Source organism: Gopherus evgoodei, chromosome 22 (assembly GCF_007399415.2).
Source record: "Gopherus evgoodei ecotype Sinaloan lineage chromosome 22, rGopEvg1_v1.p, whole genome shotgun sequence".
Classification (NCBI taxonomy): Eukaryota; Metazoa; Chordata; order Testudines; family Testudinidae; genus Gopherus; species Gopherus evgoodei.
The window spans coordinates 2,633,892-2,651,319 of NC_044343.1; the positions used below are offsets into that span (position 1 = coordinate 2,633,892).

At 58.6% G+C, this 17,428-nt stretch overlaps 1 protein-coding gene across 3 annotated transcripts in view; it reads left to right on the plus strand.

The window, feature by feature from the left end:
• NCAN (neurocan) overlaps positions 1-17,428 on the plus strand; it is a 77,358-nt gene that overhangs the window by 41,007 nt on the left and 18,923 nt on the right. The window contains exons 4-10 of one of the 3 annotated variants that reach the window (XM_030540673.1): positions 277-451; positions 1,703-1,830; positions 2,973-3,266; positions 4,462-5,550; positions 6,692-6,769; positions 8,211-10,064; positions 16,746-16,862. In XM_030540673.1, coding sequence (XP_030396533.1) covers positions 277-451; positions 1,703-1,830; positions 2,973-3,266; positions 4,462-5,550; positions 6,692-6,769; positions 8,211-10,064; positions 16,746-16,862 — 3,735 coding nt within the window. The remainder of the gene's footprint in view (positions 1-276; positions 452-1,702; positions 1,831-2,972; positions 3,267-4,461; positions 5,551-6,691; positions 6,770-8,210; positions 10,065-16,745; positions 16,863-17,428) is intronic. The other 2 variants (XM_030540675.1, XM_030540676.1) reach the window with 2 other exon arrangements.

The following is a 17,428-nucleotide window of genomic DNA, read 5'->3' on the forward strand; positions in this document are numbered from 1 at the left end:
TGCGAGGTGAGTGTGATCGGGGGGGGCCTGAAAATCCAGACAGCTGCCTTATGTCCCCAGCTGTGTCACTTTGGGCAAACACCTTCTCTGTGGATAAACAGAAAACAGCAGGCTCCAGGGCTATCAATCCAGCCCCTTTCACCAGTGTAGAATTTACTTTGTTCCTAAGACAAATTGTCTCTGGGCTGATTGGGGGGCAGGGGGGCTCCTTTCTCCCTGCGCAGCCCCTGTCAGCATTGTCCCCTGTTCACGCCCCGCATGTCCCCTTCTCCCCAGGCGTGGTGTTCCACTACCGAGCCGCCAGCAACCGCTACGCGCTGACCTTCCCCGAGGCCCAGCACACCTGCCGGGAGAACTCCGCCGTCATTGCCTCCCCGCGTCACCTGCAGGCTGCCTTTGAAGACGGCTATGACAACTGCGATGCTGGTTGGCTGGCTGACCAGACTGTCCGGTAAACGAGGGCGCCCCCGGATCCTGGGCGCTGTCAGGATGCGGCTTAGGGAGTAGCCCTGTTGGAGAGTGGGCGCTTGGTGATGGGGTTGGGATTATGGGACAGCTTCCCAGTGCAACGCGGCTGCTTCGTTTCTGCATCTTGCACCATGCCTGGCAGCACCGGAGCCCTGGGAATCGATGTGATGTTGTATCCCTCCTTTGGAGGCCCTAGATCCCTATTTTCCTGTGGGTCCAGGCTCCCGTAACACAGCCCTGACCCAGCAAAGGAGCCATGCCGGTGGCCCAGAGGCATCCAGCTAAGCAGCAGCCACTGAGCCATAGATTCAGATGGCAGCAGCCTGCAAAATCTGCCCAAAGCAGGTTCCTGCACATGCAAAATGTGTGTGCAAAACACCTTTGTGTCTGCAGATCAGGCAAGGGGTTTGGTAACTGGTGCACAGTGCAGGCCTGTCCCATGTGCACAGATCGGCTCCCATCTCTGCCACTGACTCTCTGTGTGACCCTGAGCGAGTCATGTCCCTGCTCTGTGCCTACGTTTCCCCATCCACAGACTGGGGAGAATGACCCTGACCAGCCTGAGAGTTGGGGGTGGAAGGTGGTTAATCCCTGCCAGGCACTTTGAGGCTGCCCTTCTGCTGTTAGCAAACAGCTAACCACAGAGGACAGTTCTCCTTTGGGTTCAGGACATGGATCTGTACTTACATCTCCCATCTCTACTGCTTCAGCTCACCCCCCGCCCCGCTACATCTCTCCATCCCCCTGGGCCCCCGGCTCTCCTCTATAGAAAAAGATTTTTTCCCCCTCCACCTCTTCTCCATTATCATTGAAATTGCCATCAGACACCCTCAGCTTCTGACCTGAATCAAAGTGACGGCTGCTTGATTCCAGCGCGGTTCCCCATGGCGAGTGATCCTCTGCTAGATCAATGTGCTGCCGCCTGAGTGTCATGCAGCCAGATCTGTCACAAATTCTGAGAGCCGGGGCTTGGCATCTCTGCTGTCAAAGGGCCCCCTGTGGAGACACCAGGCCCCTACCCCCACCCCAGCTCCCTGCAGACACCAGTGGGGATGCTGTGAAGCTATGACATTTCCCCCTCCCCCCATCTCCCCCTTTGCACTCTATGTTTCCTGCTTTAAAGCATAGCAACACGGAGGAAGCATCTGTTCTGTGGCTGTCCGAGGCTTGTGGGACGGGCAGGACAAGGGCTGATCCAGGCCCATGACCACTGCTCTGCACCTGCTCCCCACAGATACCCCATCACGCTCTCCAGGCCTGGCTGCTACGGAGACCGCAGCAGCCTCCCGGGCATCCGCAGCTACGGGGAGCGGGAAGCCAGCGAAGCCTATGATGTCTACTGCTACGCCAGGGAGCTCCGAGGCAAGCCTGAGGCGGGGGCCCATTCCCGACAACGCTTTCCTAGGCAGCCCCAAAGGGCCCCTCCTGCTGCCTGCTTTCGGGGGCTGGGACATGGCTGGAGGGGGGCAGTTATTTCCCCCGGCACCTCTGGGCTGGGAGCGTCTCTCCAGCGGGGTCCCCAGTCCCTGCTGGGTGTAGAGAAGCCAGGAGGATTTCTACCCCAAGAGGTTCAGGGCAGGGAGCAGGGTCCTTGATGCCAAGCCCTGGCCATCTCCCCTCCACCCGCAGCCTCTCCTGCTGCTCTTTGAGAGTCAATAAAAGGCTCCCTGAGGGTCGATCCTCAGCCAGCGCCGGGCAGCTCCTGATGGATTGGCGACACACCGCTGGCTGCATGCCACCCCCAGGAGACGGTGATAAACTGAGAAGCACCGTGCACCTGGCTGTGCCTTATTGCTTAAGCAATGAAGGCTTTAAAAATGCATTCCTCTGCTGCGAGCTCCCTGGCTGACGGATGCTGATTTCACGGCCATGTCAGCAAACGGAGCAAAGGAGAATTTATTACCTCTTTGCACCTGATGCCGTTCTGGTGACCTTGAGTGGTGGGGTGACTCGGTGATGCGACAGCTGCACCTCCTGTTTCCCTGGGATTTGTGCTGTGCCAGGCCTTGCAAGCTAAGCAGGAGGAGGTCTGGCCAATGCTTGGAGGGGAGACCCTAGGGTCTCAGCAAGTGGTGGTGGTGTTTGCCCTTCGGAGACAGTTCTGCCCCAGCTCTCTGGTAGGATGACAGCGGGCGCTGTGCTGCTGGAAGGGCTTTTCCCCAGAGGAGAGGGGAGGTGGGGCCCTGAGTGCTGACTGGTAGCAAAGGTTCCCAGGCCTAGGCAGGGCCAGCTCACACATCTTGGCTGGATGCCAGCATGAACCTGCCATCCCTCGTACAGCTTCTATTGGATGCAAGAGGCCCAGCTCCTCAACTGGCATAAGTCAGCATCACTCTAGCAAAGTCAATGGCTCTGTTGCACCACTAGGCTTCAGTTCACACCCCAGCTGTTATACAGCACTGTTAAGCTGTGATTGCATTCCACCCCAGAGATGGCTGCAGTGCAGCCATGAGCCGGGTGACTGGTGAGCTGTATGTAGCAATGGGCTTTTCTTCCCCTTGCAGGGAAAGTGTTCTACGTCTCCACGCCCAGACGGCTGACATCTCAGGGAGCCAGGAAGCACTGCCAGAGCCGCGGGGCCTCGCTAGCCACCACGGGCCAGCTGTACTTAGCCTGGAGGGACGGCTTGGATCAGTGCGACCCAGGCTGGCTGGCTGATGGAAGCGTCCGCTACCCAATCAGGACCCCACGTAAAAAATGTGGCGGAGACGAGCCGGGTGTGAGGACCATGTACCAGTTCCCCAACCGAACAGGCTTCCCGGACCCAGCCTCCAAGTTTGACGCCTACTGCTACAAAGGTAGGTGGGTGTGAGGGTATCCGTTCCAGGGATCGATCGGACCAGGGATGATGGGCCTGTCCAGTTCCTGATCCAGAATCCCCCTCCATGTCATTAAAACCACCCACCTGCCCCACGACCCTGATGCCCACCTATCCCTGCACCACCCACCCGCCCCAGGACCCTGGTGCCTGTCTAGTCCCTGTGTCACCCACCCACCCTGCAGCCCTGGTGCCTGTCTAGTCCCTGTGCCACCCGCCTGCACCACAACCCTGGTGCCCGCCTATCCCTGTACCACCCACCTGCGCCACAACCCTGGTGCCCGCCTATCCCTGTACCACCCACCCACCCCACAGCTCTGGTGCCCTCCTATCCCTACACTACCTACCTGCCCCACAGCCTTGGTGCCCGTCTAATCCCTGCGTCACCCATCCACCCCACAGCCCTGTTGCCTGCCTGTCTCTGTGCTACACCCCCACCCCCCATGACCCTGGTGCACATCTGTCTCTGTCACCCACCCACCCCACAACCTGGTGCCTGCCTGTCTCTGTGCTATACTCCACCCCCATGACCCTGGTGCACACCTGTCCCTGCATCACCCACCCGCCCCGCAGCCCTGGTGGCCTCCTATCCCTGCATCACCCACCCGCCCCACAGCTCTGGTGCCCATCTAATCCCTGCGTCACCCACCCACCCACCGCACAGCCTTGGTGCCTGCCTGTCCCTGCGCCGCCCCCCCCCCATGACCCTGAATCCCTCTACACACCTCCCATGGCTCGGTTTCCCACCTGTGCCATGGCCCTGCTTTGCGTGTGGTGACCCTTCCATTAACGAACCTGGCACAGGGCTTGGAGATCCCCCCATTACTCCCTGGGGATGGTGCAAATCGCTTGGTCAGCTGCCTCTCACACTGTCCATTAGTGACTCAAACAGGAAACGGGCTCATCCTAGCGTTCCTGTGCCCCCACCCCTCACGCTCACTCGCAAGGCTTCATCTCCCCAACACTCCTGCAGCCTCGTAGGGGCCAGAGCCAAATGAGACTTCCAGGCCCCCAGGTTTCACCTGGTTCTGGGTCCAGGCCTGGTTCGCAGGGGGATTTCCTGCCCTTGCTGAGTGAATCCCACTGAGTCCCTGTTAGCACACACCCGGTTCTCGTCTCTGTCCATTTGGATCAGAGCAGCCTGTGTCAGCTCCTGCTTGTTCGTCTCTTTGCAGCAGGTCAGCAGCCGTCCCCGTCACAGAAGAAACCAGACGAGTTGAGGCCTGAGAAAACAGAGAGCAGCCTGGACCGCTGGCAGCCGGAGCAGGATCTGGATGGATGGGAGCCGGCGGGGCCTGACCCTCTGGGCATTGACAACGTCTTGGTGGAGCATGCCGAGGCGCGAAACGAGCTGATTCCCAAGGAGCACAAGGACCCCAGCATGTCCGGGGACTCCAGGGAGATCACCCGCGATCGCTACAACCCACGGCACAAGCTGCTGGGGCCAGTCCTGACGGAGGACGAACAGCTGCAGCTGGTGACGGCTAGCCAGGCCCCCCAGGTGGGATCCGAGAGGGCAGCAGCCACGATAGCTCCCGCTCTGGAAGGGGCCGGGGTTCTGGCTGACACTGTGTCTCCAAAACCCTCTTCAGTCTCCTTTCCGGCTGGGCCGGGGGAAGATCAGTCTCTGAATATGGTCGACCAGGCACCAGCGCATGGGGTGAGCAGCAACCAGGGAGCCCATGAGCCACTGGGCTTCACCACAGGCCGCTGGGAGGAGACTCCTGGCCCCAGCCAGCTGTCCTCTGAGGAAAGAGACGCCCCAGGCCTGGGAGAGACCACCGATGCCTTTCAGCTAACCTGGCATGCTGGCATCACACAGGGGCCCCTGTCAGCTGATCCGCAGCCAACTTCCCAAAGCCCTGCCCCAGAGCTCCCCCAGGAAGGAGTCGCTAGCACTGTGGTCCAGGATAGCATGGGGGCATCATCCGCTGCCAACGAGCCCGAGCAGCTGAGCCCCGCTGCTCTGGATGAACCCAGCCATCTGCCCCACAGCCCTGAATCCATCAAGAAGAGCATCTCCTCAGGGCTGAATGGCCGTTACTTCCAGCTGCAGCGCGAGGGACAAGCCCAGGGCGTGGACAGGAACGCTTGGGAGGGCCTCACATCCGCCCCTGGCCTGGCGCAGGAGATGAAAGGCAGAGTGGACAACGCAGTCGAGATCCTCCCCGCAGCCAAGCCCACTGCCAAGGCCCATGCAGGGGAAGGCACCTACCCCCTCTCCAATGAAGTGGATGGGCAGGCCGAGGGGCAGGTCGGCTACAGTGAGTATCTCTAATTAACCTCTTTCCAGGGTGTGGGGGAGGGTGAAGTGGAATTCTTTGCAGACGCTGCAGCTTTATAATGCAGGACTGACCATCTGCCCATGCGTTCGCCAGGACAGCCCCATGATCTGAGTGATTTGCATTTCCCACCTGGCCGTGCCAATTTCACCCCATTCTGAGGACAGTCAGTCCACTCATTACACCTGCAGTTCCATCGATGTCCACAGGGTTACTCCTGCTCTGCCCTGGCCTGACCTCTTGTTCACTGTATCATGGGAGCATCTACACTCCCAAGGATCGGGGCCCCGTCGGGCCGGGTGCGGCGCAGACAAGACCAGGTCCCTGTGAGGGGCTCAGGGAGGTGGGGGCAGTGAGCCAGAGAGCCCCAACAATATAACACCATTCCCCCCCCCCCGCCGTCCCAGCTCACTCTGCCCCCTTCCCTCCTTGTCCACAGACTCCCTGCCCCATGCAAGGGCACCCCTCCCTTCGCCCCACTCCCTCCCATCCACACTGAATTCACTGCCTGTACAAACAGCTCCCTTGCTCTCCCTCCCCCCACCCCCCAGCTCCCAGGGACTGTTGGTTCCTTTCCTGCCCCTTTCTCCACCCCATCTCCCACATTTCCCCCTCCCCCCCCACACCTGAGGCAGCCTCTCTTGGACAAAGGGCGGTCTCCCCTCCCCCACCGGGAGAGAGAGCATCATGTGCAGCCCCCCCATCCCCTGGCAACTAACAAGGCCTTCAGAGTGGGGGAGCCTCCTCCCCAGATGTTGCCTGAGTGATGAGGAGCCAGTAGCCATGGCAACCTTGCCTAGCTAGGATCTGCTGCTGCTCATCAGTAAAGGCCATTATCAAGTCCTTGTAATGATATGGCAGCAGAGAGCAGGGCTGCGTAACTGCGTGCTCAGTGCTCATCACAGCCCAAGGAGGGGGGCCGGGGTGACGGGCGTCCAGCCACTCCGTAGCACCTCTCCTCAGCCCCTTGTGCACAGAGGTGCTTTCTGTCCCAGGATCCCCCCACGTTGTGTACCCACAGCCTGCCCCCAAGAGTCCTGGCAAGGCAGAGCCAGGGCACGTGGCTGAAAGCGTTGGTATTTTTTGCATATTGAATTTGCACAAATGATTCTCTCACATGCAGGTGCAGTAGCTCCATCTGGCCGTTCACACACACACGTAGCTGATGTACACGCTGTGACGAAGTTCCTCCTCTACCTTGGTGGGTCCTGCGCTTTTTTGGCAGATTTGCTCACCTCAGTGATCTTCCCCACAGTCTGGATCAACTTCTCCTGTGTCTGATCAGGAGTTGGGAGGCATGGGGGGAACCCAGGCCCCCCCTCTACTCCGGGTTCCAGCCCAGGGCCCTGTGGATTGCAGCTGTCTATAGTGCCTCCTGTAACAGCTGCATGACAGCTACAACTCCCTGGGCTACTTCCCCAAGGCCTCCTCCAAACATCGTCTTTATCCTCACCACAGGACCTTCCTCCTGGTGTCTGATAACGCTTGTACTTAGTCCTCCAGCAGCACACCCACACCCACTCCGCTCCTTGCACCTCTTGCTCCCAGCTCCTCTCACACGCACTTCCTCCCCTCTGCCCCCCCCCCCCATATGACTGGAGCGAGCTCCTTTTTAAACCCAGGTGCCCTGATTAGCCTGCCTTGATTGGCTGCAGGTGTTCTAATCCGCCTGTCTGCCTGAATTGGTTCTAGCAGGTTCCTGATTACTCTAGTGCAGCCCCTGCTCTGGTCACTCAGGGAACAGAAAACTACTCATCCAGTGACCAGTATATTTGCCCTCTACCAGACTCCTGGATCCCACTGGCCTGGGTTTGTCACAATGCACAAATGCAGTGCCCGTGTCAGCACATCAGGCACAGCTCCGTCCATGCCACCGCATCCCTACCTGGTTTGAAAATTTGGCCCTAGGTGAGGCCGTCAGAGTCCTGTAGAGAACCCAGGAGTCCTGATGCCAGCCCTCCCTGCTCTAACCACCAGACCACACTCCCCTTCCAGAGCCAGGAAGAGAACCCAGGAGTCCTGACTCCTATTACTGTGCTCTGACCCACACACATACCCCTTCCCCTCTGCCAACATGAAACACCTCCGTGTTCTGCACTGGCCCACCAAAACCCAAGCGTTTACAGTCACACCATCCCAGCACTGAGACGAGCCTCGGCAATGAGCGCCACAATGGTTACAGGCTCCCGCGTGGGTGAGGCTCTCCCCTCAGGGCATCGGGTCTTGTACAGCTCCGAGCACATTGTCCATGCTTAACAACTCATCATCCATAATGACTAGTATGGGACTCGGGGGGGCCGGGAAGGGAAGCCGAATGAACAGGACTCAGCTGTCTGCTGTGTCTCTCCCCTGGTGCCCTAGCGATGAGTCACATCCCCAGCGCATGGCAGATTCTCCCCCTAGCCCTGCTGAAATCAGTGTGACCAGGAGCCAGGATGGGCACAATGGGAGTTCTGCAGTCAAAGCCCTGCACTGCCAGGATTGGCCCCTTCCCTTTGGCCTGTGTGGGTCCTGCTGTTGTCCGATTACTGTATGTAGAGGGGGACTCCTGGTGTAGCCGGGTGTGTGATCCATGCCTCCTCGCTGCTCCCTTGCCCATGCCCCAGGGCCTTCTGCTAACCAACATCTCCGGCTTTTTGCAGAGCAAAGGGGATCAACACACCCGTGGCACCCGCAGACGGGGACAACCCCAGCGCCCCCCTCGCCATCCGCTTCCAGCCAGAAAGAACAGCCGCAATGGACCCTCCACCTGACACCGCCGCTCCCCCAGCACAGCCGTGGGGCTCCCACTGACCAGCCCCCAGCCAGCAACAGTCCTTGGGCAGGGCACGCGACCGATACCAGCGGGATGGGAGAGTCACTGATGGGTACTCAGGGGGTGGCAGAGACAGCAGCCAGCGCAGAGGAAGGAAGACAGGGCTGGAGCTCTGACAGCACCCTGATGCCGGCAGCCAGTGGACTGTCTCTGCACCCAGCTGGCACCCTGACCCCAGGAGACACTCTCGGTCCCCTGGAGGAGGCTGCTCTCGACCTGCCGCTCCCCGACTCCAGCGTCCGAGGCGACTACCCCCAGGCGGGAGGCCTGGGGCTGCCACCCCCTGGGGAGGATGGGGAGGATTCCTCTGGGGAGGTCACCTCCAGTGAGGAGGGTGCCACCTCCATCCTGCCGCTACTTGCCCTCCCCAGGGCCCACCTGCATGCACTACTCCCCCACCACGCTGAGGAGCCAGGAGCGCCCCCCTCCGCCCATCCCCACCCCTGGAGCAGCGAAGGCAGCGGTGCTGTGGAGTACAGCTTCACGGAGAGGAAGGGCAAAGCCGTGAGCTTTACTGAGAGACTTATTTCCTTGACTGGCAGCCCAGCAGCCAGCACTGAGAGCTCTGGCTCCAAGGATCCCAGGGAGAGAGCTGGCACGGGCACCCACAGGCCTCTGGGCTTGGAGTCTCTGGATGAACCCCCGGGCACAGAGGAAACGCTGCCCAGCCTGCCTGGCCCAGCCTGGGAGCTGAGAGACAAGCAGGCTGAGCTGCAAGGCGAAGGCGCGGTCACTCATCCCGCCCAGGGGATTCCATCCCCAGAACCCACCCGCTCTGACCCTTGGGTGGCACCAGCCAGGCACAGCGAGCCAGCCAGCCGTGAACCTGCCACGCAGCCCAGCCCAGCCTGGGCAATGATAGCCGGCCAGCCGCGGCCACAGGAGCTGGAGGGGGAGGATGTGTACTTGGCTGCAGCACTGTCCGGGGACGGGTCAGCGGAGCAGACTGTGGGTCCCCCAACACTGCCTTTTGGCATCACCCAGATCATGGCTGTGGGCCCCTACAAGCCAGCAGGGACCAACTGGCCGGTGACCAGGAGGGGGCAGATGGTGGCAGCAGCAGCCATCAGCCTCCTACAGCCATCGCTGGCAATCACGGAGCCTGCCCGCTCCCCTGCACTGGGTCCCACGCTCCCTGGCACAGTTACTAACCAAGTCCCTGCAGCAGGACCAGCCCAGGCTGCTGTCACAATTACTGGACTGCCAGGAGCCACCGGCGCCACGGGGCTTGAGAGCTCGCCCTCTGCACCAGCTGCTGCAAGCCACACGGAGCCCAACGCGGAGGATGTCTCAGGGGAAGCCGAGAGGGAGGAGCCCCCGACGCCATGGGGCTCTGCAGCTGGGCCACCCCAGCTGGAACAAAGGCCAAGGGTGAGCGCCAGCCCTCAGGACTCCCTGCCCAGCATGCCCACTGACTTGTCCCCGCTGGTTTCCAAGTCCCTGGAGGAAGGCGTCCTGGAGCCTGCCGTGCACACCAGCCAGGCCTTCGAGGAACCCAAGGTGGAGCTGGACGGATTCATTCTCCAGCCCGTGATTGACACGGCCCAAGAGGGCATCCTGGCCGAGACCCAGGGGCTTTTGCTGGTGGACAGGGAGACTGACAGCGGGAGCGGAGAGGAGCCGTTTGTAGGGGAGAAGGAGATCCTGGCCTGGATTGGGGAGGGCAAGGCCAGCACACTGGGTAAGTGGTGGCCCGCAGAGCCGGGAACAGGTCAATGCTGGGAGCAGGGAGTGGTGGCACCTGCTGGCACCAGACAGAGCATGAGCAAGAGCTGGGCAAGTTCTAACCGTGCTCCCCACTTCCAACCCATAGCCCCCTCCTCGTATCCCAGCCCTGGGCTCCTCCTGGAGTTCTGCGGAAGCCCCTCAATGCTGACCCACAGCCCCCCTGCTGTCCCAGTCCTGGGCTCCCACTCCAGCTCTGCCGATGCCCCTGAGTCATGCTGATTGTGCTAAACAATGTGGTGGCTGTGTTGCTTGCCTGCCATTCCTGAAACCCTGGGTCCATCCCCAATATTTGAACCCAGGTCTTCCCCGCCGGGCTGGCAAAGCCAGTCCCCTCAGAAGCCACTCAGTTCTGAGGGAGGAAGCAGCCTGTACATTGCAAGATGCCATTCTGTGTCCCCCTCCGCTTCTCTTCCCCTGCCTGCTGCTGCTCCTGATCCCAGGTTTCTGGGTGGCTGCACCCCACCCCTGCACTTCTCCTCCCTCCATCGCAGGGCCTGACCAAAAGCCTGATGAAGTCATGGGGGACATCTGGGGATGCAGGACTTGGCCCAAGCAAAGGATGAGGTTCCCCGTCTCTCATGGAACAAAGAGCAAAATAATCCGTCTTAGTTTCCTGGCTCTGCTTCCTGTGCAGCCACCCTCGCGCCCTGTGCAGAGGTTCTCCAACTGAGCGGCCCCACTGATGAAAGGCAACTTGGATACAGTCAAGTTGGCAAAAAAATAGCCTCAGCTTCTCCTCCACGCTGGCCGGCTCCTGGCATGCTGGATCCTCCAAGGGGGAAACACAGCAGAGTCTTTGTGCGCAGCTCAGCGAGCAAGTCTATCCGGCTGCTGAAAACCAGGGGGCCTTCAGAGAGAGAGAGAGAGAGAGAACAATAGAGAAAACAGAGTCGATAGACCGACTAGGCTCTAGGGATGGAGAGATAGTTACTAGGATTTTAGGTGAAAGATAGATAGGTAGATGACAGATAAAGGGGATGTAGTGGGATAGATAGGTTAAGATTTCGGAAGAGAAGGACTAGACTCTAGGAATGGCGACAGATAAACAGTCCAACAGCTAGACACTAGGATATCGAGAGATTGATTCAACGTTAAGGCCAGGGATCAGGGATCCTAATTTTATTAGCACCAGTTTCCTCGGTGCTGAGTTTTATACAGAGCTCTCCATCCAACCATGACGGGGCTGCAGGCATAGCCCGGATTTCTCGACGTGCTCTGTGCTGTTAGAGAGAGCCGGGAACCCATGCTTTTAAATATTTAATATTTGCAGTTGCTAATAATAATAGCTAGAGAGGCAGCTCCTGGCAGGGAATATTTAGCATCCAAAAACTTTTAGTATCTGGGAGAAAGACAATAAATATATATAAAGTTTGGAGCCACTGAGAGGCGGGAAAGTCAACACGGTTAATATTCAGCAGTCTGAGGCTCCTGCACTGCCGGGAAAGGAGCGTGCTGGTGAAATATGTGTCAGCGCTGGGAGCTGGAGCTGCTGCTGGGCCGAGCCCCTGCAAACAGCTCCCTGATGAGCAAATGTGCTGTGGCACCTCACCCCTCCGCCCTGGCACACCCAGCAGGAACCTGACACGATCGTATTGTTTCTGGGGCAATACAGACTCTGTCCTATGGCCGTGCTAATGCTGGGGGGCAGGGGGAGCAGTCAGCTTCCCCCAGCGGGGAGGTAGGTCAGACAGACTCATAGCTGGCGATTCCCCAGCCCTCCCCACATCCCCATTGTCAGCTCCCTAGCTGGCACTCCCCACTGCCCCAGCTCCTGACCTGACCCAGGTGGGTTTCTTTCCCCGCACTGAGTATGGGTGGGGGCTGCAGCTTGGTTCTTGACTAGGCCTGGATGAACTGGTCTCTTAGTTACAAGAAGAGCCAGCCAGAAATTTTCCATTGGAAAATGCTGATTCCATGAAATTGAAATGTTTTGCGGGAATGTAACAATTTCATCTAAATTTTCACCGGAAACTTTTTGTTTCCATTTTATGCTTCAGACTCCGATGTCAATATGCTGCACCATGCAAGCCTATAATGTCATTAATGAACAGTCCAAACAATACATTCAAAACCAAATATTTTTGGAATGTTTTATTTCATGAAAAATGCCCAGATTTTGACTTTTTTTGGTCATGTTTTGGGGCAAAACCAGATTATGATCTGATAGAATTTCCCCTGGGACAGGAGTTCCCCATGTCACGGTTCTGAGTATAACACTCAGTGTCCCTCCTTGCCTGCCTGCGGAGTGAGCCAGGCAGGTCTCATCCCCAAACTGCCCCCACCAGCACACACATACCTTGTGCAGACCCATCCCCCTGGCCTCTGTCCCTTGCTCCTCCATCCTGGCGGCAGCTCCGTGGCCAAGCCATCCCAGACTGCAGAGACTTCCCTGTGTGGAAGCTGGTCATGCTGCAGCGTTGCTGGGTGGCACAGCCAGGGGACAGGTAGCCCTGGCTATGGTCCAGTCCCAGAGTAACCTCCTCACCTTATCTGGGCTGGGTCTCCCACAGTAGTGTGGGCTGCAGGGAGCACGTCACCCTGAGTGGAGTCACCTGGTGCATGTCTATAAACCCTGACAGAGAAGCCCCAGGCATGCCCCATCCCTCTGCTGGGGTTGCTCTGCTCAGCCCTATAGGGTGTTTTTGGTGACTGGCGCATGGAGCCCGGTCCCAGAATGCTGCCTTTCATAGGTCTGGAATTTACCCGCCCATCAGCCTTGTGCTGCAGCCTCAGTATTCTCCACACTGGCCTTAGCGGTGCCAAGATCCAGGGGACCCCCCACTACCCACAAATCTGAGCTGGCCAAAGAACAGTACCTAGGAAAGGGGGGCTGTGCTCTCCTGCATACTGATGGGCAGGCCCGGGCCCCCCTGCATCCCTGCTAATAGGTCCCAGCGAGCCCAGGGCAAGATGTGAGATGGTTTTAATAAGGTGCACTTGGGGCTTTGCTTCTGAACACATCTTCCTGGCAAAGCACTTACAGCTCTGAGGGGAAGCAGCTTGGAGGGGACGAGGTTTCACGGAGCCAGGACACACTCTCCAAGCTGAGCAGATGTTGATTCTTTCTTTCTCTCCTATGGTTAGCCCTCTGTCACGGGCTCTTGGTGGATTTATAACAAGAGACACAACCACTCAAAGCAGAGCTGTTCTTTCCTGTTCCTGCTCCTGGCTCCAGCGTGCCCACTCACGCAGGGTGCAGCGTGCCTTCACCCACGCACTCAGTGCCCGCTTTACTGGCTGTTCTCCAGCAGTGTGTCTGCTCCATTCCCATCGCCGGCGGGGATGGCACATCCCCTGCCACGTTGTGGGAGCTGGTGGCACTGATGCTTGCCGAGCAAACAAAGATCTGCGGGGCTCCTGGATTCTTTTTCCTGTCTCCAGCACAGCTGCCTGCCCTGGCTGGCTAGGAGCGCTGCAACTGCCCCATTGCTGGGGTTTGCTCCATCAGCGCTGGCCCCAGCTCTCCCCAGGCCCAGCTACCACCAGGCACTGCTCTCCTCTCTTCTGCTTTCTGGCTGGGTTGGGAAGGCAGAGAAGTGGAAGCCCAGCACCCCCAGGCAACCCTACAATAACAAACTCGGGTGCAGTCTGGCACCCTTGCAGAGCCAAGTATGCTGGGCAGCAGAAGGCTAGGAAACGAGGCTGCTATGCCATTAACCTGGAGGTTCACGAGCACCTGGTGACACTTGCTGTTCGGTCCCCGGGTCCTAATTAAACCCTTCCCCAGGGCGCTGGGGTCAGTGCTGGGGGCGCAGCAATCAGCGCTAGAGAGCCGGCTGAGCCCAGCCGCGGCCCGGCAGGCATCAGGCACTGGATGCAAATGACCCAAATGGCTGGAAGTGAGATCGAAGGGCCTCACCCCCGTACGTGGCTCTCTAAGCTCAGACTGAGAAGTCGGCTGCAGGAGGGCGAAGGCTCTGACGGAAAAGCCCGGGGGGAATTTGGCAGCGTTCCAGTTGAGGCCTCTTTGCCCCTGCTCGTTGTGCCACCCCACGCCGGCACCAAGCCCTCCACACGATCCCGTCAGTCCCCCACTAACTGCCAAGCCTTCCATGCGGCTCCCCTGCAGGGGAGATCCCGCCTCTGCGAGCTCTCGGCTGTGACGGACATAGGCCCTGCTGCGCCCTGCACAATCAGCTGAGGCCTCGAGGTCAGCCTGTGCGGCTCCAGCTGTTCCCAGGATTGGCTGTGAACAAACTGTGAATCAGTTTGAAAAATAAGATGGCTGCAGACGTAGCTCCCAGGAGACACACTCAGAGGTTAGGGGGCATCATTAGTCTCTGCATTAAACCCTTTCGGGGTCACCTGCTGGCGTCTAAATCAAAGGGAGCCACTTTCTTCCAGCTTGGGGAGAGAAAGATGAGAATCTAAAAAAGCGATTAGATAGATCCATTAGCTTAGACAGAGGGGGTGTACGACGATACATAGATAGAGAGGGTGTATGGGAATAAATAGATCAATAGATAGATAGATACATAGATCGAGGGAGGGGGTGGTTGGGGATGGATAGATAGATGGAGCGGGGGTGGTTGGGGATAGATAGATCAAGGGAGGGGGTGGATAGGGATAGATAGAGTGGGTGGATGGAGGTAGATTGAGGGAAGCGGTGGACGAGGATAGATAGAGGGGGCGGATGGGGATAGATAGATTAAATTAGATAGAGGGGGTGTACGAGGACAGATAGAGGGGGCGTATGAGAATAGATAGATTGATTCGATTAGATAGATGTGTATTGGGACGGATAGATCGATGGGTGTTATATCGTGGCAATGAGTTGCATAGGTTACTGATGAATGTGTAACGGAGTATTTCCTCATATTGGTTTTAAATTTGCCACCTCTCGTTTGAATTGATACAGAACTAGGTACCATGGATGGAAGGAGGGAGCGGGAGAGAGAGAGATTCTGTTTTTGCAGTGCTGCGCCGCTAATATTCCTGTAGGAAGAATGTGCCTGTTTTACAAGAATTTGTGATTACCCATGCTGAGCTCTTGCGAAAATCTGGCCCCAATTCTCGGCATTGTGTTCTTGAAAACCCAGCCTTTAGCAGGGGGCTCTGCAGGCAACAGTGGGAAGCTGGGAACAGGGATGGACTCCAAGGTACAACCCTACTCTGGGGACCCTGAGCACATGCTTGGGTTGCTAGCCCCTGTGGCAGCATCTTCCCTGCTGTTGTTACCCGCGCCGGTGGATTAAAGCTAGTGGGGGGATTCCTACCCACGCTACCAACACACCGTCCTTTGCAGTATAGATGTACCTGGCAGGTCCGAGCCAGAGTAGCCTATGGCCCCAGCGATAGCACACAGCACGGCAAAGCTGCTTGGAGGAGCCATCTTCTGCCGTTCAGCTCATCCAGTCACTCTCCCTCCGCCAGGGGCTTTCACGGTGCGCATTGCAAAGCTCCTGCTGGAGGGGGCTCAGCTGTTAGTTTGCCTGGTGTGTCCTCTCTGCTCATTAAGTGCTTCTGTGTAGATAAATGGAGCAAGATTCCTCCACTTCAGCCGGCAGAGAAGTCCACTCGCCTATCTTGGACTTTGCAGGGCTGCTGGCATTCGGCTGCGCTCCTCATTGCCATGCGAGGGCTGCCTGCTGCTTCCCCCAGAGACTGTTTAAAGTCAGTCAGAACTAATTATAAAAAGAAAGAATTAGATTCCGACTCGAGCCAGCTGGCAGGCGTCTGAGCTGCAAATCTTCTACATATTTTAATGCTGCGTTTGGGTGCCAGGCGTGCATGGTGGGTCCCACACACGGGCCCAGAATGAAAGCGAGAGAAAAATCCCAGCTTGCAGAGATCAAGAGCGCAGACCCTGTCACGGCTTAACAGCTGGGCGTGTACCAGGACCAGAAGGAGAGAAGGGTGCAGAGCTGGGCTTTCATTTGGGGAGCGGAGCAGGTGGGCCTGGGGCGAGCAGATGGCCACGTGCGAGCACGTTACCAGAGTGTGCACATGTGTCTGTCTCCTGGAGTTCGCTCAGGGCCCCATTCCCACGGAAACCCTGCTGCAGGGGCAGAGCCACGTGGGGTTCAAACACTGAACCAGGCTGGATGAACTGGGCTCTGACTTCCACTCCCGAACAGGGAGGAGGGCAGTGGCAAGGAATTGTGGGAAGGCACTGGAGGACTAGCAGCACTGAGGTGGCTCAGGCCTGTGTCCACACTGCAGAGCAGTGACAACAGCTGCTCCAGTGTGAGCAGCACCTGGGTGTAGGTGGCCCCGTCGGCCAGCCGGCTTAGTGCAAAGCGCCCCCGTGCTAGAGCCAGAGGTGTGGCTGGGACTCGGGTTAGGGGCAGTGCTCTCAAGGGAGCCAGAGATAAGTGCCGTGCAGACAAGCCCTGGGTCTCTCGCTCTGAAGGTGACTGCCACAGAGCGACCCCCCCGGTTGGTATCAGGGGGGTGGGGGAAGGAACCGCTAGCGCACATGGCTGTGGCAGAGATGCAGGGAGGCTGCCCAGCAGAACCCTGCTTGGGAGCAGCCCACACAGATTACTGCCGATGGCCCATGTGTGAAGTGATCTCCGTGGGTCCCGGGGCTTGAGAGAAGCTAGGGGGGCAGGGGGAGCCTGAGCAGTGGCCTCAGTGTCCGTCTCCCAAGGGGTTCCCCTGTGCCCATGCGCCTGTGCCTTGTGTCTTGCAGCTCAGGCCAACCCGTGCGAGACTAACCCCTGCCTGCATGGCGGGACCTGCCAGTCCAACAGAGCCGTCTACAGCTGCAGCTGCGACCAGGGCTTCACCGGGGAGAACTGCGAAATAGGTGAGTGGCCTCTGCCCCGCACCACGGCCCTGCCCTGCAGAGACAGGAGGGGCTGAGAACGCTCCAGTTGAGGCCTAACCAGTGCAGAGTAAAGCGGAAGAATGACTTCTCGTGTCTTGCTCACAACACACCTGTTAATGCACCCCAGAATCATGTTTGCTTTTTTTGCAACAGCATCACACTGTTTAAAGCACCTTTTATTTCATGCTCCTTGTTTTCGCAACATCACGTCCCACCCCCACCCCTCGATTCCCTGCACGCACACGCCTGGCCAGGCCCCTCGGTGCCTCACTGATGGGCACTGGTGGTGGCTGCACTGCTCAGGCAGCCGGTGCCTGCGGGCAGAGGCTGGTAAATATCATGTTACAGGCTGAGCTGGCACCCACTAGTCGGCAACCAGCCCTTCGTTCGCAGCCAGGCCGGTTCCCACCATGCAACTGCAGCTCGGCTCTGCTAGCTGGCTGCAGGGCCACCCACCCCGCCCACCTTCTCCCCAGCCACGCTGCTCAAGAGAGACCTTGGGGTGCCAGCTCCCCACCTGCTGCCAGAGGACAGGAGAGCTGTAG